Here is a 26,561-nt window from a genome sequence, read left to right on the forward strand (position 1 = left end):
AGTCATAAGCAACAATCAAATTTATGAGAACCAGAGATACCCCCATAACTTCCCTGAGAGTACCAAACGACACACTTTGTTACAGAAATAAGAGATAGGAAGCTTTTTAAAGAAATCAGTTTATCACCGTGTCATAAGAATATGAGGCTATGTTTGCATTTTCCTTACAGTTCTTGCTTATCTGCCTGATTCGCTATAGATATGATTTGGGGGTCTTGTAATCAGAACATTGAGATTCCGTTTCTTCCACTTGCCACGTTGTAGTTTTCTCTACATAGGGCTGCTTTTATGATTATAACATGGTGGATGTAAATGATGAGTTCTGAGGCTGCCAGCGAAAGCAGCTCATTCCCAATGTCCATGAACTGCAGCGGGCCAGGTGATAAACGGGCTCCTCGGTTCAGTGGACAGAGCACTGGTCCTGTAGACCAGGAGTCAGTTCCAGCCTTGCTTGGGCCTTCTGTGGGCACCTGCATCCCGATTAAATACAATGATTTCTACTCAAGCAGGATTAAAAGTCACGCCTCCTGAAACGCAAACGCCGAGCTTCCTGGCTGAGCTTTCCCGAAAGAGAGTGGGCGAGACCCGGGAGGGCGGGGCCGGGAGAGAACGTCCCTGACCAACACACGGAGCAGAAAAAAACCGAAAACACTGGGAAGCCGCCCTCGGCGACCCCCAAAGTACCCGGGACTCAGACGCCACGCCCGTGCGCCCAACTGGGCGGGTAAACAGGGCGGCAGGAGGGGCGGCGGGCAGGGGGCAGGGCGCCCGGGCAGGGGGCGGGCGGGCCACGGATCTAGGCGGGGGTGGGGAGGAAGTAGTAGGTGGGGACGGGTACTAGTGGGTGAGCAGCAGGGGCGGGCGGGCAGTGGGAGCGGACGAGGGCAGGGGCCTGGGAGCAGCTAGACGGGGACAGGGGCTGGAGACGGGTGCAGAGGAGAGTGGGCGTGGGGGGGAGTGGACGGGACGTAGGTGCTAGGGGGAAACAGGTGTAACCGGGCTGGGACGGGAGGCACGGTGGGTGGGGCAGGAGCGTAGTGGCCCGAGTGTGACTGACGGAGGAGCAGTGGTCATTGCCGAGCTGCGCGGCCATCCGGGTCGACGTGATGGGGAACAGGGCGGGACGCTCCGTGGGCCGGGCGGGGAATGGGCGTGGCCTTGTAGAGGGCGGAGCCTACGGTGGTGGCGGGGCGCTCGAAGGCCGGGCGGGCGTGGCCTTGTCGGGGGCGGAGCCTGCGGTGGGCCGGGCGGAGAGTGAGCGTGACCTGGGCTGGGCGGAGCCTGCGGCGGTGGGCGGGGCTATCCCTAGGCCGGGCGCGGCTGTTGCGTTGGAACCGACTTGGGCGCCGCTGTACCTGCTCTTGCGCCGCGCGGCCGGCAGTCGGCGCTGTGGCAGCGGGCCCGGCTCCCCAGGCGGACGTTCCTCCCGGGGCCAGGAGCGTGGCCAGCGTGGCCGGGAGCGAAGCCCGCGCTGTGGCTGCCACGTGGCAGTTCTGGAGCTCACAGCCCAGCCCCACAGCCCTGCCTCTCCGAAGGGAGGGGAAGCGAGTCACCAAAACAAACAGCTTCGGGCTGCTCATTTCCAGACAGCCACGTGACAGTCTTTAATAGTAAATACGTGAATCTTCCCACTTCCGGGTCTCGGGCTAGAACTTGTCAGTGAGAGAACCCCGGGTCACACGGGGCCGGAATGAAACCTTTCCGACCGAAATGGAGAGAGTAAAATACTCGGATTTTCAAAATTAGGATCTAGAAAATTCAGTGCCAAATAAAATGAGTTGTTGCTAGTGCTACTCCAGTGCATTATAGTGACAGTTCATTTTCCTTAATCCAATATGCATAGTATGCATATATTGCATAGTATTTCATGTGTTTAATGCACATATTTTACTTAATCCATACTATTGCATATATTGGGTTAAATAAAATATATGACATTAGTTTTACCTGTTTTGCAGCAGGCAGCTGGCAAGCATTGTATTTACATATATGGCCTTCTCATTTGCAGTCCTCATTCCCGTATGGAGAAAATTTAAGACATCAGCGTCCTCTGACTTCGAGTCCAAGTTTAATTCTTTACCCATGTTCACACTTGGGAAGCTGTGGCAGATGCTGGGCATGGCTTCATCTCTGGCTCCCCCTGGGCCCGTCTGTACCTGGCACGTGCCAGCTGAGTTTAAGCATTTGGTCAGACAAAATCAGACATCTCCTCAGCGTGGCCTTCAATTCCACAGGGATAAGAGAATTTGTTTCTGAAACTGAGTTAACTCTGGGGTCTTCATAAGCCTGAAACTCTTCAGTTTGCAACACTTTTGCCTGGAGAAAAACTTGTTGGTATTGCCGGATATCATCAGTCACAGGAGTGCAGTGGAGGGAAACAGACCCCCTGATGCAAATAATAATAATAGTGATACTGATTCAACCCATAAGGACCATCATCACACTACATGAATGGCATTGTGCAAAGCCATTCAAGTGCGAGGAATTATTGGGTCACCAGGAAGAAAAAGATGGGTTCAGTGGGTTCCTCCTGGGCCCCCCACGTCCCAAGATTGCTGCAGTGTCTTTGCTACTTTAGACACTTCACTCAAACCACCCCCCAACAAGCATTTGATGAAGATACCTTTCATTGTACCTCCTCTGCTTTTCCAAATCATCATCGTCCTCATCCTCACTCCCACGTCCCTTCCCCTTCTCGGGGCCAGAGAGATAGTGGAGCGAGCACGATGCTTGCCTTGGACATGGCTGATCTGGGCTTGATCCCCGAGACCCCATATGGTTCCCTGAGCCCCACCAGAAGTGATCCCTGAGTGCAGAGCCAGGAGGAAGGAAGCTCTGAGAACAGCCAGGTGTGGCCCCCCCAAAATCCAAAAACAGATCCCTCGTTCCAGCTCATTTCTGGGGAGTGTGCACATACTTGCATGTCCTTTTCAAGACCTCAAAGCCCTTTTATTTATTTTGTTTTAGGGGACCACATCCAGCAATACTCAGGGGTTACCCCTGGCAGTGCTCAGGGGACCATATAGGATGCCAAGATTGGATGCAGGTTGGATGCATGCAGGGCAAACACCCTACCCACTGTCCTCAATTTTGCTGCTTGCGGCCAGTGTTTGCCCAAAGTGGCCAAAGCAAAGCAGTCTGTTGTGGTACTGGGTGTGAGGGGGCAAGGGAGGTCAGGCCAGCAGAGCCCTTTCCTTGTTCACCTGACCATGGGCAGGCGCTGATGCAGGAGGGGAAGCCTGGCTCTCACAGAAACTGGGCAGGCTTGCAAGGTTTCCCAACACTGGACAAAACAGCCAAAGGAGATCAAAGGGCGGGTGTTGGCGCAAGAGTGTGTTTATTACCCGAGTGATAGACAGGACAGAGCAGAATAAGAAGCAAGTTGACTGCAAGCAGGATTGCAGGTGAGGGGGCCCCACTGGGCAGGTGCAAGGGCCATGTGGTGTGCCCCACGCACAGACACCCCCACAGAAGCAGGCAAAAGCATCCCTTCATACATGCAGACATGAAGGGGTAGGGGGAGGCACACTCACCAAGCCCAGTGCCTGCCCCCCTCCACTCCTCCTCCGAAGGACCAAGACCAGCCATGGACTCACTGCAAGCTGGTTCTTTGTCCCCGTGTCCCCTGCATGGTCTCTTGGTCAGGGACACGCTAGGCTGACCAGCTTCACTCTCCATGGCGGGTATGCTGACTCTTCTTCCTCTGGCCCTGAGGGCCGGGGGACCAGGCTCTGCCTCTCTCATGGGTCCCCGGCCCCTGGAATGTTTTCCAGCTCCTGCTGGGCGCAGCGGGCTTCCTGGCGCGGCCCTTCTGAGCTGAAGCCAGAGTGGTGTTGGCTGATCTCTGAGCAGCCTTCTCCGACTGCTCTTGGAGCAAGGTCAGGACTGTCTCTGGGAAACAAGCGTTTATTTAGGGGGACATAAGAACCCTGGAAAGCAGCGTCCAGGAGAGGACGTGCCACCCAGGAAGGCGATGGCTGCAGGAGGGCCTTTGCATGTCACCTCTCTGCAAGCCAGCTGCTTTTATTCCCTCCGCATTACTCTGAGTGCGCTGGTCTCCTGAAGTACTTGACTTCCCTTCCTGCCCCTTCCCTTCCCTTCCCTCCCCTTCCCTTCTGCTCCCCTTCCCTTTCCCTCCTTTCCCTTCCCTCCCTCCTATTCACTTCCCTCTCTCTTTTCCCTCCCATTCTCTCCCTCTCTAACTCCTCCCTTCCTCCCTCCCACCCTTCTTCCTTCCTTCCTTCCTTCCTTCCTTCCTTCCTTCCTTCCTTCCTTCCTTCCTTCCTTCCTTCCTTCCTTCCTTCCTTCCCCCTCTTCCTCTCTCCCTCTGTCTCTCCCTCCCTCACTCACTTGCTCAGGAATCACTCCTAGAGGTCTTGGGGACTATATGTAGTGCCATGGATTGAACCCAGTTGGCTGCATGCAGAGCAAGTACCTTCCCCACCGTACTCGCTCTCCAGCCCCAGAGGGCAGCTGGGACCCAGAAGGTGTCCCCTGCACAAGGAAGAAGTCCTCATGCTGGGGTCTCTCCATCCGCTGAACTTCCTTCTTTCCTAGAACCCCACTTCCTTCTCACTCTCAACTCCCAAAGGCCAGTGCGCAGCTGCGACCCCACTCAACAAGTACTCAGTGAATCCTAAGTGCTGGGTCACAGAAGTGAAGGGGGGAGCGAATGAGTGGAGAGAACGACAGTGGCCACAGCAGGTGCGAGGAGAGAGGTGGAGGCTGAACCACCAAGTACGGCCTGGCTAAGCCTTTCAGGAGAAACCATGACACCCCCACTCCATGTGAGAGTGTGAAGGGGTCACGGTGTGGCCCCGCGCCTCCATGCCAAGCCCGAGCCCGGAGGAAGACGGACTCACTTTCAAGCGGCCTGAACGGGAGCCTCTTGCTCTTGGTTTTCACCCGCACGGGCTTGTACTTGCATTTCCCTGGGGGCGCTCGCCTAAAAGACAAAGAGTGAGGAGGCTTTGTGAGACAGGCCCAGAACCAGAGACTCCCAAAGGCACCACTTGGCAAGCCCCAGGTTCAGCCCTCCTCACCCGAACACGACAGGGCAGCTGTCCTGGGAAGGAGGCTGTGAGCTCAGAGGGAAAAGGACAGGTCACGGACGCCCCAGGGTCACTGCAGGCAGTGCCACCAGGGCAGGGGCGCTAGGACTGAGGGCAGAGAAATTTGACAAGTCTCAGTTCCCACATCTCCAAACAGGAAAAATCACGCCCCTCACAACTGCTCTGTGCTGGAAGAGCAGTGCTGGGGCTGGGCAGAGTGTTACGCCTGGCACGCTGCAAGCCGAGAGCATTTCCGTGGGAGTAAGAGGAGCATCTGGAACACATCGCACCTGTGCCACAGAGTAAGAGGGCGGTGATGGATGTGGTGAGGGTGTTGGTGGTGGTGACATTGATGGTGACAGTGGTGCTGGTGGAGGTGATGTTGGTGGTAGCTGTAACAAGTGTCGGTGTTGTTGGTGCTCATAGCTGTAGAAATAGTTGTAAGAATGATTGTAGAGTACGTGGTGAAAGCGCTGGTGGTGGTGGTGATGGAGGGAATGATAGTGCTGGTGGTGGTGGAAAGGGTTATGGTGGTAATGATGGAGGGGGTTATGGTGGTGGGGGAGGGGGTGATGGTGAAAGTGGTGGTAATGATGGAGGGGGTGTTGGTGGTGGAAAGGTTGATGGTGACTGTGTTGGTAAAGATGGAGGGGGTGATGGTGGTGGGGGAGGGGTTGATGGTGACAGTGGTGGTAATGATAGAGGGGGTGATGGTGGAGGAGGGGGTGATAATGACAGTGGTGGTAATGATGGAGGGGGTGAAGTTGGTGGAGGAGGGGTTAATGGTGACCGTGTTGGTAATGATGAAGGGGTTGATGGTGACGGTGGTGGTAATGATAGAGGGGGTGATGGTGGAGGAGGGGGTGATAATGACAGTGGTGGTAATGATGGAGGGGGTTATGGTGGAGGAGGGGGTGATAATGACAGTGGTGGTAATGATGGAGGGGGTGAAGTTGGTGGAGGAGGGGTTAATGGTGACCGTGTTGGTAATGATGAAGGGGTTGATGGTGACGGTGGTGGTAATGATAGAGGGGGTGATGGTGGAGGAGGGGGTGATAATGACAGTGGTGGTAATGATGGAGGGGGTTATGGTGGTGAGGAAGGGGATGATGGTGACAGTGGTGGTAATGATGGAGGGGGTGATGGTGGAGGAGGGGGTGATAATGACAGTGGTGCTAATGATGGAGGGGGTGAAGTTGGTGGAGGAGGGGTTAATGGTGACCGTGTTGGTAATGATGGAGGAGTTGATGGTGATGGTGGTGGTAATGATAGAGGGGGTGATGGTGGTGGGGGAGGGGGTGATGGTGACTGTGGTGGTAATGATGGAGGGGGTGATGGTGGGGAAGGTGTTGATGGTGATGGTGGTGGTAATGATGGAGGGCGTGATGGTGGGGAAGGGGTTGATGGTGACAGTGGTGGTAATGATGGAGGGGGTGAAGTTGGTGGAGGAGGGTTTAATGGTGACCATGTTGGTAATGATGGAGGGGTTGATGGTGATGGTGGTGGTAATGATAGAGGGGGTGATGGTGGTGGGGGAGGGGGTGATGGTGACAGTGGTGGTAATGATGGAGGGGGTGATGGTGGAGGAGGGGGTGATAATGACAGTGGTGGTAATGATAGAGGGGGTGATGGTGGAGGAGGGGGTGATAATGACAGTGGTGGTAATGATGGAGGGGGTTATGGTGGTGAGGAAGGGGATGATGGTGACAGTGGTGGTAATGATGGAGGGGGTGATGGTGGAGGAGGGGGTGATAATGACAGTGGTGCTAATGATGGAGGGGGTGAAGTTGGTGGAGGAGGGGTTAATGGTGACCGTGTTGGTAATGATGGAGGAGTTGATGGTGATGGTGGTGGTAATGATAGAGGGGGTGATGGTGGTGGGGGAGGGGGTGATGGTGACTGTGGTGGTAATGATGGAGGGGGTGATGGTGGGGAAGGTGTTGATGGTGATGGTGGTGGTAATGATGGAGGGCGTGATGGTGGGGAAGGGGTTGATGGTGACAGTGGTGGTAATGATGGAGGGGGTGAAGTTGGTGGAGGAGGGTTTAATGGTGACCATGTTGGTAATGATGGAGGGGTTGATGGTGATGGTGGTGGTAATGATAGAGGGGGTGATGGTGGTGGGGGAGGGGGTGATGGTGACAGTGGTGGTAATGATGGAGGGGGTGATGGTGGAGGAGGGGGTGATAATGACAGTGGTGGTAATGATGGAGGGGGTTATGGTGGTGAGGAAGGGGATGATGGTGACAGTGGTGGTAATGATGGAGCGGGTGATGGTGGAGGAGGGGGTGATAATGACAGTGGTGGTAATGATAGAGGGGGTGATGGTGGAGGAGGGGGTGATAATGACAGTGGTGGTAATGATGGAGGGGGTGAAGTTGGTGGAGGAGGGGTTAATGGTGACCGTGTTGGTAATGATGGAGGGGTTGATGGTGATGTTGGTGGTAATGATAGAGGGGGTGATGGTGGTGGGGGAGGGGGTGATGGTGACAGTGGTGGTAATGATGGAGGGGGTGATGTTGGTGGAGGAGGGGTTGATGGTGACCGTGTTGGTAATGATGGAGGGGGTAATGGTGGTAGGGGAGGGGGTGATGGTGACAGTGGTGGTAATGATGGAGGGGGTGATGGTGGAGGAGGGGGTGATAATGACAGTGGTGGTAATGATGGAGGGGGTGATGGTGGTGGGGGAGGGGGTGATGGTGAAGGTGGTGATAATGATGGAGGGGGTGATGCTGTTGGGGGAGGGGTTGATGGTGTTCGTGTTGGTAATGATGGAGGGGATGATGGTGGAGGGGTTGATGGTGACGGTGGTGGTAATGATAGAGGGGGTGATGGTGGTAGGGGAGGGGGTGATGGTGACTGTGGTGGTAATGATGGAGGGGGTGATGGTGGGGAAGGTGTTGATGGTGATGGTGGTGGTAATGATGGAGGGGGTAATGGTGGAGGAGGGGGTGATAATGACAGTGGTGGTAATGGTAGAGTGGGTGATGGTGGAGGAGGGGGTGATAATGACAGTGGGGGTAATGATGGAGGGGGTGAAGTTGGTGGAGGAGGGTTTAATGGTGACCGTGTTGGTAATGATGGAGGGGTTGATGGTGACAGTGGTGGTAATGATGGAGGGGGTGATGGTGGTGGGGGAGGGGGTGATAGTGACAGTGGTGGTAATGATGGAGGGGGTGATGGTGGAGGAGGGGGTGATAATGACAGTGGGGGTAATGATGGAGGGGGTGAAGTTGGTGGAGGAGGGTTTAATGGTGACCGTGTTGGTAATGATGGAGGGGCTGATGGTGACAGTGGTGGTAATGATGGAGGGGGTGATGGTGGTGGGGGAGGGGGTGATGGTGACAGTGGTGGTAATGATGGAGGGGGTGATGGTGGAGGAGGGGTTAATGGTGACCGTGTTGGTAATGATGGAGGGGTTGATGGTGACGGTGGTGGTAATGATAGAGGGGGTGATGGTGTTGGGGGTGGGGGTGATGGTGACAGTGGTGATAATGATGGAGGGGGTGATAATGTTAGGGGAGGGGGTGATGGTGACAGTGGTGGTAATGATGGAGGGGGTGATGGTGGTGGGGGAGGGGGTGATGGTGACAGTGGTGGTAATGATAGAGGAAGTGATGGTGGAGGAGGGGGTTTTAATGACAGTGGTGGTAATGATGGAGGGGGTGAAGTTGGTGGAGGAGGGGTTAATGGTGACCGTGTTGGTAATGATGGAGGGGTTGATGGTGATGGTGGTGGTAATGATAGAGGGGGTGATGGTGGTGGGGGAGGGGGTAATGGTGACTGTGGTGGTAATGATGGAGGGGGTGATGGTGGGGAAGGTGTTGATGGTGACGGTGGTGGTAGTGATGGAGGGGGTGATGGTTGTGGGGGAGGGGGTGATGGTGACAGTGGTGGTAATGATGGAGGGGGTGATGGTGGTGGGGGAGGGGTTGATGGTGACAGTGGTGATAATGATGGAGGGGGTGATGGTGGTGGCGGAGGGGTTGATGGTGACAGTGGTAGTAATGATGGAGGGGGTGATGGTGGTGGGGGAGGGGTTGATGATGACAGTGGTGGTAATGGAGGGGGTGTTGGTGGTGGAAGGGTTGATGGTGACGGTGGTGGTAGTGATGGAGGGGGTGATGGTTGTGGGGGAGGGGGTGATGGTGACAGTGGTGGTAATGATGAAGGGGGTGATGGTGACATTGGTGGTAATGATGGAGGGGGTGTTGGTGGTGGAGGGGGTGATGGTGACAGTGTTGGTAAAGATGGAGGTGATGATGGTGGTGGGGGAGTTGTTTATGGTGACAGTGGTGGTAATGATGGAGGGGGTCATGGGGGTGGTTGAGGGCAGGATGCTGGTGGTGATCAGGATGCTGGCAAGCTGGTGGTGGTGCTGGTTGAGGTGGCAATGGTGTTGGTGATGGAGGGGTACTGGTAGTGGTGGTTATGGTTGTGGTAACAGGAGGGTAGTGGTGGTGATGTGGTATTGTAGAGGGTGTCGTGGTGACTAATAGTGGTGGCCATGAAGGAGGTGACGGCAGTGGTGGTGCTGTTGGAGGGGTGACTGTGGCGTTGGTGATAGTGGTGTGGTGGAGGTGACAGTAATTTCCTTTAAGACCATCCTCCTAGGGGCGGGAGATGTGACCCAAGTATTAGAGCACGTATCTTTCCGGTGTGAATCACTGGGCTCTATTCCCCGGAACTGAAGGCCCCTCACAACTCATAATCCATGAAGGAAAGAAAATCTCTCCAGGAATTTACCTTGCAGTCCTGCAAGGTAGTTCTCGATCCTTCCTTCGGTACACTAATCCTTTGATTAGAGCTGTTCTGCCCCGCTGCATCTTGCCCTTGGTGGTAAGAACACCCACTCTCAGAGCAGGGCTCAGCCTTCCCAGCCTTCGTCAGCCAAAGACCTCACCTAAGTGATAATCGGTGTCAACCTGCCTCAGAGGGATCCTTCTGGGCTTAAGTGCAAGCCTGAGGCACTGCTCCTGCTCACAGAAATCACTCCAGAAACGTCAGCTGTGGGAAGGCTGAGGAGGAAGGGCCCCCTGTGCCTGAAGCAGGAGGCAGAAGCCAGCAGAGTGCCCCGGGCACAGGCCAAGCCTTCTCCAGGAGCTTCTCAGACCAGCTGCTCCAGAGTCCTTTTGCCTCAGGGCGCTGTGCCAGGCTGGGTCTGGGTCAAGGTCTGCCAAGCCCCCACCCCCACGCCAAGCCTCTCGAGCACGTCCTCTCTGCGGGTCTCACTGTGCCCTGACTCTTTCCTGAGATCGATGCTGAGCCCTCTAGCTGGACGCAGGCAGCACCCCATGCCACCTCGACGCAGGCCCCACACGCACAACCATTGCGCATGCGCCCCTTTTGCCTCGTCTGTTGGTGGTTCAGTGAACCCCAGAGAGGGGAGGTTGTGTGCTGGCGTGAACGGTCAAGCTGCAGGGCGGGGCTTTAGTCCAGGGCTCAGGGCACAGGCACGACAGCCCCTGGGGCAGCCCTGAAGACCCCTCGCCAAGAAGTGCCAGGCTCACCCAGAGGATCCGGCACCACAGTGCTGGGTGGGTCTTTGGGCCCCCGAGCTGAGCAGCCCAGTAAGCCGAGGCTCCTGAGCAACACTCAGGAGAAAACTACCGAACCAAGTGGATCAACACTGCTGCTGGACCCTAAACAGAGTCAAGTAGAGACTCCGAGAAACCTAATGGCTGAAGGTGTTTCTATGGGTCCTGAGACCCCAACTAAACCGAGGGAGTGCCTGCACCTTTATCAGAGGGAGAATTCAGACAGAAGTTTCCAGAAGTAGAAGGAAAAAGGAGTCACGGGCATTGATGTGTCGCTCTGAGAGGCTCAGAGCCCTCGACACAGCATTAGAGACTGTCTCCCAGCTCACGCGTCATCCCCGTGACATTGTCCTGCACACATGCTTGTCCCAAAGGGGCAGATTTTCTGCATTATTTGCTAGTTCAGCAGGTGCAGGGGAGCAGAGAGACAGGCCGGCAATTAAGGGGCTGCCCTTGCATGCAGCTGGCCCCAGTTAGAGCTCCCAACCCCAGCCCCTGAACCCACATGAGTGATTCCTGAGCACAGAGCCAGGAGAAAACCCTGAACACAGCCGAGTATGGTCCAAAAACCAAATAAATACAGATAGTTTGCATGATTTGCATGGATGAGGCCCAGCTGCAATCCCTGGCATCACATGGTCACCCAGCAGTTAGGAAACACCTCCAAGAACCAAGCTGAGAAGAATTTCTGAGCAGTGCTAGCCATGTCCCCCAAACAAAAAACAAATAAATAAAATCAAGAGTCTTTTCTACAGAAAACTGGTACATGCAACTGAGTTAGGGGCAGGGAGGTGAGTCATCAGGATCCTAGGGGAAAGAGGTGGGTGATGATGGTGTGCTGTTGGTATAGTATCATATACCACAAAATCCCAATCAATAAAAAAATTAGGAAAAAATTAAATTCTTCAGCATGTACTACCAAAAATATGTTTTTTTAAGATAGAAGATATTTAACACTGGGGCGATAGTACAGTGGGTAAGGTGTTTGTCTTGCATGTAGCCAACCTGGGTTCAGTCCCTGGCATGCCACGTGGTCCTCTGAACACCACAATGAGTGATCCCTGAGTGCAGAGTCAAGAGTAACCCCTGAACACTGCTGGGTGTGGCCTAAAAAGAAACCAAAAAAATGAAAATATTTTACCCTTAAAAAAGGTCTTGAGAGGGGCTGGAGCAATAGCACAGCGGGTAGGGCATTTGTTTTGCACGCGGCCGACCCGGGTTCGATTCCCAGCATCCCATATGGTCCCCTGAGCACCGCCAGGAGTAATTCCTGAGTGTAAAGCCAGGAGTAACCCCTGTGCATCGCCGGGTGTGACCCAAAAAGCAAAAAAAGAAAAAAAAAAAAGGTCTTGAGAGAGATCTGATGGTGTATGTGAGCATTGCTGTCTGTCAATCTGGGTGCTGGTTACAGGGGTCTGGTGTGCTGGTGAAAATTCATGAACTGTAGCATTGTGATACATGTGTGTTTCTACATGATTATCAGATGTCAATAAAAACAAATTCGTGTCTGCTCATTCTTGTGCAGTGAGGGCTATTTTTGTGACTCGTCATGGAATAGATTAAAAACTGCTCCAGAGTAACACAAGAAACCAAATCTCACCTTGATGGGTCAACAAGTTTGTAGATGGATCCGCGGGGTGCAAAGGCACTGGGGTAGGCGGTGGCCAGGAAGTAGAGCTCCCCTAGGAAGAGGAATAGACCGTCAGTCAGAGGAGGAAGGACAGAGGTCCTGCTGGGGCCCAGAAACAGGGCGACCTTATGGCCCTGAGGGCACTGAGCCCTGGGAATATTGCCCAGCGTCCTGGGGTTGCAGCTGGGCAATCAGCAGCTGTGACCTCGTAGAGCACAGTCCACCAGGGGCCCCCCAGGCCCAGTTCTGAGGAGGCTGGCAGAGAACATCTGTGTCCGTGTCCATGGACTGAGGGAGCTGCTTTCAGCACTGCCTGGGAAAGGCCTCCCGCAACCTCCCCCGACCAATCCTGAGGAGGATTCTCTGAGCACCCCAAGGCACAGCCAGTCCTTGGTTTCTGCTGCTCCTTCTCACCCAGACCAGCCTCCTCACCCTTTCCCCCGTCTCTACCCCTTTCAGGCCTGGGGTCCCCCTCCCCTGCCCATTCCGCTGCTCAGCCACTACTCTCATCTCTTCATAACCCTGTGGTCAGCACCTCTGCCCGTGGTCTCCTTCACCTTCTCCTGCACGTGGTGAGAAGAGGCCGTACCTTCCTCATCCCCCATCCCTCTGGGTGACCCTCGGGCCACCCTCTTCACAGCAGCTATTCACCATGGTCTGGCCCACAGTCCCAGAGACAGTGATGGTGCCGGCAGAGTATGTGGTGAGACACACACCCCCCCCCCGCCACACACACACACACACACACACACACACACACACACACACACGTCCTGTCTGCGATGGTCTAACAAGGACGGAATCGCCTCACACCACGCTTCTCAGAAAGCACCCCACCTTAAAGCAGCTCCTGGCCCCAGGAAGCCAAGGAGCCCTCACAGGTCCATGGATGGTAGCGTGAATTCTGACACACCAACTAGTTACTAGCAATTGCTCTGAGAATGTTCTCACACAGTGTCTGTTCTTTTGTCAAACAGGATCATGGGATATCTGGGGCCTGTCAGACACTGCATTAGAACGTGTTGGGTCATCAACAGTCACCTTCATATACTTTTGTTCTTTCGTTTGGGGGTCACACCTGGCCGTGCTCAAGGATTACTGCTGGTGGTGCTCAGGGAATTATACAGGGTGCCAGGGATTGAACCGGGCTGGCCTCGTGGAAGGCAAGCACCCTACCTGCTGTACTCGGTCTCCCGCCCACTCTTCTATTTTTAGCTGCTCGGGGCTGGCACTGGGTCTAATCTTGATCACTGTCCTGATTCACTCACTCTGTGGCATGCCATACACCGTGCTCCCTGTCAGCTCCAGGCAGGAAAATGATGCTAATGAACACATTAGAGATGCCCCGAGGTCAGAGGCTTTGGGTCCTGGAAACCATTGTCTTCCTCCTGGACCAGTCAACACCACAGCCTTGGGTCCTAGCATCACACTCTTGGGCCAATTGGCCAGTATTCTGGGAGGGGGTGTCGTGGGGCCTCCTGAGCACTTCTTGAAACAATGTGAGGGTCCGCCCAGCATTCCCGCTGCCACCAGCCTTCTGGGGCAGGCTATATGTCCAAGCCCTCAGGATTCCCAGCACTTAGAGGCCAGCTCGGGAGGCCCTGCCTGGTTCTGACCAGCCCCACTCCCGCGCGCCTTCCCCATCGCAGAAAGGTGCAGCACCAGCTCCATTCAAGATGTCTTGGGTCTCTCTGTCTCTCTGAAGGGAGAGGACAGGGCCAAGGCATTTGCCTTGGATCCAGCTAGCCCCTGCACCACCAGGAGTGATCCCTGAGCCCAGAGCCGGCAGGACACACTCAGTAAGTCCTGAGTGTGGCCCCAAAACAAAAACAAAACTCTGTTGTATTAACTCGCCTCTACTTGGGGCCTTATTGTCTCTCTGAAGAACCTCACATTCTCCTGAGCATTTATGTCTTCCCTCAATGAAACAATTTTACTTCACACACCCATAGAAAGATGACTGTCGAGCCTGTCTGACAATCAAGTGAGGCTGAGATGGAAATAGTCTGTACAAGGGGAAAACAGCTCAGGGAAGAAAACTGGAATTCTGCAGCGCCAAAAGAGCCACAAAGCTAGTGACTCGGGTGGAAAGAGCTGGCCGGGGCAGCTGCTGGCTGGCGGCCCTGGGTGGAACCCTGCTCCCGAGCGCTAGCCCAACCCGCACCGCCACTGACCAGATGCACCCTGGCCTTCCAAGACGGCTGTTTGCTCGGGCAGCAGGACACCAGCAGGAACAGGCCACCCAGGCTGCGCCTCCTGTGACTGCTGAAAATGAACAGACCCAAGCAGACAGCACCCCAAGCACCCCAATGTGTAGACACACACACACACACACACACACACACACACACACACACACACACACACACTTTCACAGACTACCACCACTGCTAGACTCAAGCCCCCTGGGGCCCAGGGAGAGAGGGGCTACTCCAGTTTCCAGCCCCAGCACCCGGGAGAGCCCCTAAGCCTGAGACTTTCCATCTTCCACTTCCCTTGGGCAACCTCCCGCCAGCCCGAGGCTTCTCTCCCTTTTTTCTAAGCTTGGACTTCCGGTTTGGAACACACCTAGGCTTTTCTCTATTAAGAATGCTTGGATTTCCCAAAACAGCCTCTGACCTCCTCAAGATTCTCTCTACTGTCTGTTTGTTCACAGGGAAAAGGAAGAAAGGAGGAGGGAGGCGAAGAGGGGGAGGAGGAGGGAGCGGGAAGAAGGATGTTTTTCTGTGCTGTTGAAGGAAAGGTTCCACCCAGCCACCCCAGGGCTCAGAGATGGAAAGGAATCCAAGAGTTAAGAAATCTCTGTGGGGCTGGAGAGACAGTACAGTGAGGAGGACAGCTGCCTCGCAGCCAGCTTCAATCCCCAGCATCCCATAGGGTCCCCGGAGTCCTGTCAGGAACGACCCCTGAGTGCAGAGCCTGGTGTAGCCCCCAAACAAACAAACAAACAAACAAAACTCTTTGTGCCCCAGAAATAATACAGCATGTTAGATACTTGCCTGCACATGTCTACCTGAGTTCGACCCCTGACACTACAAATGATCTCAATATATAATCTCTGAGCACAGAGCCAGGAGTGAGCCCTGAGCACAGCAGAGTATGACCCCAAGATGAAAAAGTACAAAAAAAAAAATCTTTGAGCTTCTGGTTTGTGCTGCCAGAGACTCCCAGGCCTGGTGGGTCCTGAGGGGTGACTTTCTTCACTCCTTGCCTCCCACAGGACCCCCTCAGCACCGGTCCCAGAAAGAGCACAGGTCCTGCCCTCGGTCGAATGAGAGACAAAGTGTGAGTAGGTAAGTCCATTTGTTTGGGGAAGATGAAGACCTAAAACCCGTAAGCTGTGTCCAAATACAAGTGAACAAACCAGGGTATCGGGGCCTTCCAAAATGAAATGCAGCAACTATAGGCTGACCAATTCCATTGGCTGGGGAGAGAGTCCTGCCATCAGGATGTAGGAAACTCACCCTACCCTAGTCCATCTCTAGCAATGTGTGACGCCAACATTGCTGGTGTGGCCCTGGAGGCTCCCTAGGTGCTGTTGGAGAGGCCCTGAGGTTCATGGCAACACAGGGCCCCAGCATCAACACCCCCACGGCCCAAACACTGAATTGCCACCCCAGTTGGCAGAGAATCAGTGGGGGACTCTGGGGCTCCTTATTATCACTGGGAAACTCGCCTTCCCCCAACTATTCATTTGCTGATCCAAAATATGTGAGGCAATGAATTCAAGCTGAGTAAGTCTGTCGTCCATCCTCTTATGCTCACCCACCACCACCACCACCATCTTCCTTTGCTAAGCATCCTTTTTTGCCCCCCCCCCCAAATGAATGTACAGTGCTTAGGACAACACCCAGTCTATTCTAAAAGGCATCTCAGTGACAGCAAGAAGAGAAGCAGCATTTGCTCATTGTATGACACTGTAGCACTGTAGCACTGTCGTCCCATTGTTCATCGATTTGCTCAAGCGGGCAACAGTAACATCTCCATTATGAGACTTGTTGTTACTGTTTTTGGCATATCGGATATGCCACAGGTAGCTTGCCAGGCTCTACCATGTGGGCGGAATACTCACAGTAGCTTGCTGGGCTCTCCAAGAGGGACTGAGGAATCAAACCCGGGTTGGCAATGTGCAATGCAAACGCCCTACCCACTGTGCTATCGCTCCAGCCCTATTGTATGACACTATCAACAATAATGTTCGGTACCTGCTTCGTCCTCAGCGAAGGAGATGATATGCTTGCTGGAGGTGCTGACCAGCCCGGGGAAAGCACAGGACTCTGGGTTGCCCAGGCAAATGTCCTGTTTCTTCCATTTCTTGGTTTTTTTGTCTTCCTGCAAAGCCATAAGTCGACTAGATGAAAAATAAAACCTTATAGATTAGGAATCCATATTTCTGCCTTGCAGGCTATTTTTCTTCCTAGACTCTACCCTTGCTCACTAGGACTGCATCTTTCAGTAATAGAGATTGCTGAACCAATAATGATTGAGCGGATCAATAACAAGACTCTCCCAGGAATGAGATTGTGGCCTCAGATACCTCAGTTCTCTCTGCCAGAAGGGGGAGGTCATTTTCTATCATGAAAGGGCTTTTCCCCATGAGGAAAGTTCCCCTATGAAAGACAAATCCCATTTGAAGTAGAACATAGCATTAGGACATCCCAAATATTTGCATTGTTTTTGTAAGTGTATAGTCAGTTTCCTTCAATAGTGTCTTGGAAATTCATCTATGCTGTTCTATATATCAGTAATTTATCCCTTTTTCTGCTTTGTAGTATCAAATTCCAAGAATATACCAAAATTGACTCATAATAGAATGTGACTTCAGTAAATAAATAAACTTGGAAAAGGAGGTGAGATGAAGAGAGCAAATACTCTATGATTTCATTGAGATCAAGTTCCAGAAACAAAACTAATCTGTGATGGAAGTGGTAATTATCTCTGGCTGGTGTGTGTGTGTGTGTGTGTGTGTGTGTGTGTGTGTGTGTGTGTGTGTGTGTGTGTGTAAAAGAGACAGTTTTGACTGGCAAGGGAGAAGAGGGAATCTTCTAGAATATCAGTAATGTTCTATTCGCTGATATGGTTGGAGGAAATGCAAGTGTCTACATTTGTAAAACTTTATTCAAGCTTACTCTGAAAGACTGCCTTTCACCACATGTCACTGAAATCTAAACCACAATAAAAGATAGGGGGCCAATGTATCCTTACCCACTCATGAAGTCTCCAAAGATGTAGAGGCCTTTGAGATTTGGGGACTCGCACCCACGGTAGACGTAGCCTCCAGTGACTGACTTCCCCACTGTGTGGTCATAAGCATAGATTGGCAGGATGTCATCTGGCCAGGAACAAAGAAGAGAGCATGGTTAAGGAGGCTGAGGAGGACAGAGAGGGCCTTTGGCTGTCAGTGCTGGGTTGAAACACTCTACTTCTCGGTCTTTGATTGGACAAACAGCCAAATGGACTGTGTTTAGTCTTTCAATAGTCAATTTGGGAGTTCTGCATTGACTGGCCACCCCAAGCAGAACTGGAAGCCCAGATACCCTTGCTGTGAGGCAGGGATTTGGGAATCTGCACACTTATGTGTTTCCGAGGAGATTCCCAGACTTGAGAATTTACAAATTGTAGGAAGTCTTCACCTAGCTCTAAGAGGATCTTGGAAATGGGGCTTTTGGGGAAATGATGTATAACAAAGCAGGCCACTCTCAGATAATGAATAACAGTTTCATTGACTGACTGCTGATGCTTGTTTTTGTTGTGCCAATACTAGAACATGAAACAACATTGAACAAGATGACATTAGATGGAAAAACAGGCTTGGAGAACCTGCTGGTTTGTGATAGTCTCTAAGAATGCTTTGTAACTTAGAAGACAAAATATGCTAATAGCAGTAATTAAGGCGTACCTACTGCTTAAGGTCTATACCAAAGGATTGGCTCTAGAAGAAATATCATTTCAGAGGGCTGACCCAATTGAAACATAAATAAAAGAGTATATCACCAATTTCCTCCTGTCAGTTCTTCTCAAAAATAGTGTGTGCCTAATTCCCAAACGGAAGAGAATGGGGGGAGAGAGAGAGAAAGAGAGGGAGAGAGAGAAGAGAGAGAGAGAGAGAGAGAGAGAGAGAGAGAGAGAGAGAGAAGCAAAGTTGCCTGCCATAGAATAGAGGCAGGCTAGGATAGGGGTGGGAGGGGTGATGGGACAGAAACTGGGGACACTGAGAAATGTACACTGGTGGAGGGATGGGTATTAGAATACTGTGTGATTGAAACCTACTAATCATGAAGTTTTTTAAGGGTCTATTTCACAGTGATTCAATTAAAAAAATAATGTGTGCACTAAAAATTGCATGGAATAGTTCAAGTATAAGTGTGGGGGCTGGGAAAATAACACAAGGGGTAAGGTATGTGCCTTGCATGCAGCAGCCCTCATTCAATCACTGGCACCACATATGTTCCCCCAAGCACCGCCAGGGCCATTCCTAAATATAGAGCCAGGGGTTATCCCTTAAGCATAGCAGGTGTGATCCAAACGCCAGCTCCCCCCCCCAAATAAATTTAATTTAAAAAATGTATAGGGGGCCAGAGCAATAGTACAGTATGTAGCATACTTGTCTTGCACATAGCTGTCCGGATTCAATCTCTGGCATCCCATATGGTGCCTCAAGCACTACCAAGAGTAATTACTGAGTGCAGAGCCAGGGGTGACCCCTGAGCACTCCTGGATATGCCCCCCTCCCCAAGCAATAAAGTGTAGATGTGGGTCAATCCCACTTTCGCCCAACCCATCTGAGACCCAAATTCATGACATGAGGAGCCAGAGTGATAGTACAAGCTTTAGGGCTCTTTCCTTGCATGTGGCTAAGCAGGATTTGATATCTGGCAGCCTAGATGGTCCCTGTGTCAGGCAGGAGAGGTCCCTGATACTGGTGATGGGATTGGTGTTAGAAAATTGTACACTTGGAATTTGATTAACTTTGTAAATTGCGGTACCTTAATTTTAAAAAGAATTCATGCCACTAGCAAGCACTGGCCAGTGATTGCTGTGCCAAGGGCCCCCCAGCTCTCCAAAGGGACACAGTGTCTCCCACTTCCATGCCCCAACCCCAGACTCATTCAAGAAACCCCCCAGAGCTCGTCTCCCTTACCTAAGGAGGAGTTGTGACAGAGCTTTTTGTCGTAGCATCTAAACCCTTCTTTTGCCCTCCATCCATAGTTGCCGCCTTTAAGGATGATGTCCACCTCTTCAAACCTGTTTTGTCCCACGTCCCCACAGAAGATCCGGCCCTGGCCCTGGTGTGTGGTGGGGTCCCCTCGGTCCACAGCACAGCGCCACATGTTTCTGACCCCGTAAGCATAGATTGCGGGGTGTGCTCCTGGCTCAGAAATGAATGGGTTGTCCGGGGGAATCCGGTACCGCTGGCCGTCTGAGCCCCCATTCACGTCAATCCGCAGCACTTTTCCCAGAAGGGAACTTCTGAAAGAGGCAGGTGGAGAAACGGGCAGAGGTGAAGGCCTGGCACTAGCCCACAGCCCTTGCCGCTCAGTAGCCCAGTCACCCTTTGGGTGACTGTGAGGCCTTCTCCCAAACTCTCCCAGGCCACTAACACTAGTTTGCCTCCCCACAAACAAGAATTCAAAGTTGGCCACACCCCGCCAAGACTTGAATCTTTGGCTGCTTTGACAAGAGTCATCCCGAACATGAGGTGGCACCTCAATGTGGTTCTGACTAACATTGCCCCAGTGGGGAAGGGGCACAAGCATCTGTACGCCAAAGATCTGCTGTCCCATCACTGACAATAGTGTGTGCTGTATTAGCAAGTGGTCAGAGCAGCTGGGGAGGTAGCTGCCAGGGCTGGGGCATATGCCTGGCAGGTAGAAACCTCAGGTTTAATTCCTGCATCACATGATTTCCTAAGCACTGAATGGGAAAGAGCCCCCAAGCACCAGGGGGTGACTCAAACCCCCACCCCCCAAAAATAAGAGGATCCATCTTAGAGCCGGAGTGATAGTACAACAGGCAGCATGCTCGCCTTGCATGCAGTCAACCTGGGTTTTATTCCTGGCATCCCATATGGTCCCCTGAGCATCACTAGGAGTAATCCCTAGGTGCAGAGCCAGGAGCAACTCCTGAGCATCTTTTGGGTTTGACCCAAAAACTGAAAATAAAATAAAAAAATAAAAGAGTATAGATCTCATGTTAAATAGTCTCAACCCAATCAAGAAACATTTGAAATAAAATAACTTTTTTTTTTTTTTTTTTTTTTGCTTTTTGGGTCACACCTGGCAATGCACAGGGGTTACTCCTGGCTCTGCACTCAGAAATTACTCCTGGCGGTGCTCAGGGGACCATATGGGATGCTGGGATTTGAACCCGGGTCGGCCGCGTGCAAGGCAAAAGCCCTACCCGCTGTGCTATCGCTCCAGCCCCTGAAATAAAATAACTTTTTAAAGGAAATGGGAATCCATGGGTAAAAGGAGGACATGAGAACATGATTTGATGATAGGTGATAAATAGTAGTTGATGACAGATAATAAAAATAGATATTAGGTAGATAGATCCAAAAGAGATAGAGATATTAAAATCACACACACACACACACACACACACACACACACACACAGTGTGAAGGCTTCTCAGTTTTAAGGTCCAAAAGATCCACAGTATGAAAGGGTCCTGATCCATGTGACCTCAGGACAAGCTTCAATTTTTTTAACTATGAAGATGGGGACAGTGTTTCTTGGGTTTGGTCTAATGCTAGGAATTCTGACACCCATCAGACAGGAAGGTGGGTTGTGGTTGGTAGAGCCACATAAGGCTTCTAGAAGCCCTGAAGGAGACTATGTTCCCGGGACCCGGTCCCCTTCTTGGTGGAGCCAGGGAGGCCTCATTCCCTGCAGCATGGGGTGAGTTCTTGTGCACACAGCAGGCGATGCGAGTCCTGACACAGTAGGCAGTCAGCAGGCGTCAGCACTTCTTGATTGTCATCCTTATATTTCTGTCACTAAGGACTATGGCACCAAGTGTTCGCTGTGCAGAGGGCAGACGTACTCTGACCTTTGCCATGACCTATAGCCTCACTGGACTTTCTGACCAGGCTGGATGAGTTTGCATTCTGGTTCTGCCACTTACTTGCTGTTTGTCCTTGGATACAGTTACTTAACATCCCTATTCACTATTTTCCTGGGGCCGTAGCCACACTGACTCTTCATTCACTGCCAAAGTATTGGTGGAGTGACTCCATTGCACTGGTCTGTGTGCTGGGATACATCAGTGAGCAAAATCAATTCTTTAAAATTCTTGCTGGGCCAGAGACTGGGAAATGATATCTAATCACTGTGTGCAGTTAAGCTGCTTTGGAAAATCAGAGCTAGGTTCAATAAATAATGTCCTGCTCTTGTGTATATGAAAAACTCAGAAGTCATCTCTACCTAGCACTCTGAGGATTCCACTGACCAACCATCACATTAATCGTCAGACTTCTTGAGGCCTGAATTGAAAGGACCAAGAGCCATGTGTCTCTCCAAGGACCTCGACTGTGAGGGTACCAGCTTGTAGTGAGTGATTTGTTTGGCCCCCTGCAGCCCCCATTTCAGCAGAAACATTGCCCCAAGATTTACACTAAGTGGACAAGGACACCCGTCTCCATCTAGCTTACTTGTTCTGAGCATTTCCAAACTCGCCAAAGGGATCCCCCGCCTGTCCTCCGTCTCCAGTGAATATGTACATGTAGCCATCCAGGCCAAAAAGAAGTTGCCCGCCATTATGATTTGAGGCTGGTTCTTCTATCTCCAAGATGACCCTGTATGGACAAAGATACCAAACATGTGTGTCAGACTTTGAGACAAGCTGAAATTATGTCTTCTTAGACCAAAGTGATTGGCCCATGATTTGTGGTTGTCATGGAAGACAGGGTAGGGTGGCAAAGGTGAAGGGCAATCTGAAAGGTACAGACTTTAGCTATAAAGTAAATTATGGGATGCAATGCACAGTGTGGTGACAAATATGTCTAACATACTTGAGAGTTTTTGACAGAGTAGGTCTTAAAATCTCTCATCAGGGGGCTGAAGAGAGTATAGAAAGAGAGTATAGCAAGTAGAGCACCTGTCTTGCACACGGCTGAACAGATTCAATCCCTGGCATTCCATATGGTCCCCTGAGCACCACCATGAGCACAGAGCCAGGAGTAATCCTTGAGCACCACAATGTGTGATCCATAAATTAAAAACAAACAAAAAGAGTCTCTTCTCTCCAAACAATAACAGTGAGTTTTGTTGAAATATTGTATGCAATCAAAGTGAAAGTAAAGTGAAATTTATTAGTTACACAGGTGGGGGGGCTAAGGGTGGGGGGACTAAGGGCATGGGGGGGTTAGGGGGGTGAGGGTGCGGGGTGAAGCTATACTGGGATTCTTGGTGGTGGAATATGTGCACTGGTGAAGGGATGGGTATTCGAGCATTGTATAACTGAGATTTAAACCTGAAAACTTTGTAACTTTCCACATGGTGACTCAATAAAAAATTAAAAGAAAAGAAGAGTCTCTTATCAGTCTGGTCAGAGAATAGTACAGTGGGTAGGGTGTTTGCTTTGCACATGGTTGACTCAGGTGATATTCCCACCAGAAGTGATCTCTGAGCACAAAGTCAAGAGTAAGTAAGCCCTGAGCACTGCCAGTGTGCCCCCCCCAAAAAAAACCCCAAAAATAATTAATCAATAATAATCAATCAATAATTAATCAATAATCAGGACCAGGAGATAGTTCAAAAGACTGAAATCATCCCTGGCACTGCATGCCGCCCCAAAAAACAATGCCAGAATGATATCCCCAAACACCAAGATAGGAGTAATCCCAGCACTCAAGCAGTGTGGTTAAAAGTGATTTTTTAAATAAAACATTCTGAGACCAGAGCAATAGTACAATAGTACACTTGCCTTGCACGCAGCTGACCTGGGTTTGACAGCAGGCCCTCCAAATGGTCCCCCAAGCCCCACCAGGAGTGATCCCTAGTGCAGGCTCAGGAGCAAGCCCAGAGCCCACCAAAACAAACCCCCACACCCAGAAAAACAAACAGACAAACAAAAGTTCTCATCACGCAGAAACACAATGAGTAGGGCTGGAGCACGATTGCCCAACTGGTACAATGCTTGTCTTGCCCCCAAGCCTGGCTCCATCCCTGACACCACCACAGTCTCCGGAGCATCTATGGGAATGACCCCTGAGCACCGTCGGGGATGCCCCTCTCCAACAAGAGGCCCCGTAATGCTGTGCGTTGACAGAAACCAGATTCCTTGTGCGGGTCACTTGCAAAGATATTCAAGTTCCTGTGTTGTACCCTAAAATGATGCAGGGTCACAGGTCAATCTGAGAGCAGACCCTCCCGCCCCCAGTTCCCTCCTGCAGGACTCCTGCGCCAACACCGACACCAGGGGTGTGGTGGCAGCGTCGCTCTCACCTCTCCGAAGTCGGGTCCGCTCGGTTGGGGTCCTCCCGGGACACCCTCATCTCGCTGATGCGGATCTTCTCCACCTTCCTCTTGCCGCGGCAGGAGTAATAGATGTAGAACTTGCCGTTGTGGCGGAACTGGGGGTGGAAGGCCAGCCCCAGGAAGCCCCTCTCGTCCCCGAGCCACGGCGTGGCCAGCACGGCGCTCCTGAGGTCCAGGAAGGGCTGCTGCAGGCGGCTGCGGCCGGGCAGGAGCACCCACACCACGCCCAGCTGCTCGGCCACGAAGAGGCGGTGGCTGCCGTCGCCCGCGTGGACCATGCTCACCGGGTTGCGCAGCCCGTTGGCCGCCTCGGCCGCGCAGAGCTGCAGGCAGCCCCGCGGGCCCTGCGCCACCGCGCCCAGCCCGCGGGCGAGGTGGCCGCGCCGCCGGACGTTCGGGAAGCAGTAGTCCTGGTCGGGAAGGTCCAGGAGGCGGCAGAAGTGGGCCCCGTCCGTGCCCGCGGCCTGCTGCAGGCGCGGGTCGCTGGTCAGCAGGGGCACTGCCGCGCCGCAGCGGGCGTGGAAGGCGGAGCAGTAGGGGCGGCAGAGGCCCGGCAGGCTCCGGAGGGGCGTGTGGGGGTCCTCAGCGTCGTAGAGGTGCGCGGCGAAGGGCGAGCACTCCTGCCAAGGGAAGGAATGTTCTGGCCAGACCCAGACTTCTCCCTGCTCAGGCGACGGGACTGTCCGCCACAGCGCGCCCTAGGAGCCCGCTGTCCCGGCTGCGGGAGCCCCTCCAGTTCTCTGTCCTAGGCTGCAGGGTGGGCGATGGGACTCATGAACCCCTCTACGGGCACTCTGGGTGGGGAGGAGAAAGGGGGAGGTCCACGGGCTACAGAGAACCGCCACCCCACCCCGCTCACCCGGGAGGTCTTGGAGAGCATGCAGAGAAGCTGCGAGCCTGTGTGCGGACCTTGATTTCAGGGGAAGGGCACCAAAAGGAGGAGTCTGCAGTCTGGGGGTCTCCAACGCCTCATTTGCACAGTCGCAGGACCACTAGATTGGGCCAGGCTGTTGCTGCTCAACTGTTGCCAATAGCACCCCAGGACCAGAGGGGAAGGTCCCCTCTCCCTGCAAATCACTGCTGGGGACACCCGGGAATGGGGGCTTGAGAGATGGCCTTCCACAGACCCTGTGCTCTGCCCTGAGTCATCAGAGGCCCCCAAGACGAGTGCTGAGACCAGCTTTCTGCAGCCCCCTCACCCCTCAGTAGGAGGGACAGGAGGCCAGAGGCAGTGGGGGCACACTCAGAAACCGCCTCGGGGTTGCTCCAGTTCCTCCCCCAGGGGACAGCCCAGAGCAGCGCCCCCTGAGGGCATGCAGCCTGCCGGAGAGCAGAGCTGGGCATCCCCGTGGCTGCCTTTGTGCCTGAAGGCTGGGCGCCCTGGTCACACTGGAGCGACAGGGACCCCCAGTCGAGGAATGCCAGCAGCAGCAGGGTGTGGACTGACACCCTCAGGGAGAGCCAAATAAATGCCACTGGCCCTGAGTATCACCCGTGCCCTGACCCCCCCACACCCTCTCCCATCAGATTTTCCATGCCCTGCACCCCTCAAACTGCTTCCCACAGAGCCTGCGTTCCTAGAGGTGTGTGGAACTGGCCCTTGGTGAGCCTGAGTCCTCTGGGAACACCCCCACAGCACCACCGCCACCTTCGCCACAGACCCTGGCAGCGAGGACCCAGTGAGGGTCCTGATGCTCCCTGATGCTCTCCCCAAACCTCCGAGCCTGGAAGCCGTGGGGCCAGCAGAACCCCGAGCCCAGGCAGAGGCTGGCGGCAGCGGCGCTCCTCAAAGGCGCTCTCCAGCCAGCACCCCCACTGCTGGGGACCCTGATGTTCTTCCAAGGCTGCTGCCCCCCACCCCCTTCCCGCAGGCTTACCTGGCATAGGATGTCTTTAATGTAGCCGCCACACAGCTGGTGGCCTCCCGGATCCAAGTGGTCCATGATGGTCCTGAAGCGGGCAGCCAGGCGCTCGTCCCGCCGCTGGTCACAGCAGCCAAAGGACTGGTAGTCTGAGCAAAACTCCAGGTGCCGGGGTGGCTGGAAGGGGGGCCCGAAATCCAGACACTGGGGGTGGCCCCACAGCCAGCCCACCTGGGCCACCAGCAGTGTGAAGCAAAGACAACAAATGCCAGTCGGGGTAGGGAGCCAGGGGGGGTGCCCCTCAGGGGCACCCCTAGCAGTGGGTGGCTTAAGCATCTGGTCCCAGGAGAAGGCGCCAGCTGCCACTATGCCCAGGTTGGCTTCTTCGCTCTGGGCTGGTTCCTCCCTCCCCCGGATTTTCCCTTCCTTCCTTCTCCTCCTCCCAACCCCCCAAGTTCACTGAGCTGGTTTCTGGGCAACATCCCTGCCGGGACCCTGGTTGCTCTGTTTGTAAAAGCAGAGAGATGTGTTCCCCTAGCCCTTCTGAGAAGCTGGCACGAGTCCCAAGCCCCGACTGCTGATTTATTGGGGTGCACGGCTGCTTAGTCAAAAGGTGCAATGGTGCCAGTGACTGAGGTGGTAGATTGTGAAAGCTGCAGGGAGTCGGCCAGGAAGCTCACATTTTGTTTACAGTCTAAGTGGTGTAGTCCAGTCTCCATGGAGAATCCCACTCTGCACAGCCCTAGACATCAGACTGGGAAGGCAAGATGCCAGCACCCAGTGGCTGCAAGGAGGTGGCAGAGACAGGCTGAGCTGTCTGGCTGCTGGGGACCTGAAAGCAGCACACCAGAACTGGGGGAGAGGAGATGGGGCATGAGCCTTGCGTCCACCGCAGGAGAGGGGAGAGTCAGCCAAGCCAACAGTCGACAGGCCGCTGGATCATTCCGTAAGGACACAGAGAAGATGGGTTGCCATTCTTTCTGTGAATAAAGGGCGGGGTG

The 26,561-nt window shown here is 53.3% G+C and overlaps 1 protein-coding gene across 1 annotated transcript; it reads right to left on the reverse strand.

Annotated features, from left to right (window-relative positions):
• Positions 1–3,272: 3,272 nt before the first annotated feature.
• HHIPL2 (HHIP like 2) lies at positions 3,273–25,896 on the reverse strand. Its single transcript, XM_004613060.2, has 9 exons — positions 25,576–25,896; positions 23,666–24,318; positions 21,871–22,014; positions 19,360–19,688; positions 17,424–17,550; positions 16,424–16,569; positions 12,189–12,270; positions 4,863–4,945; positions 3,273–3,891 (listed from the first exon to the last, which is right to left on the reverse strand). Exons 1-9 carry the CDS (start codon positions 25,894–25,896, stop codon positions 3,668–3,670), a joined length of 2,109 nt encoding a protein of 702 aa, XP_004613117.2. The 3' UTR covers positions 3,273–3,667.
• Positions 25,897–26,561: the final 665 nt, after the last annotated feature.

Source organism: Sorex araneus, chromosome 7 (assembly GCF_027595985.1).
Source record: "Sorex araneus isolate mSorAra2 chromosome 7, mSorAra2.pri, whole genome shotgun sequence".
Classification (NCBI taxonomy): Eukaryota; Metazoa; Chordata; class Mammalia; order Eulipotyphla; family Soricidae; genus Sorex; species Sorex araneus.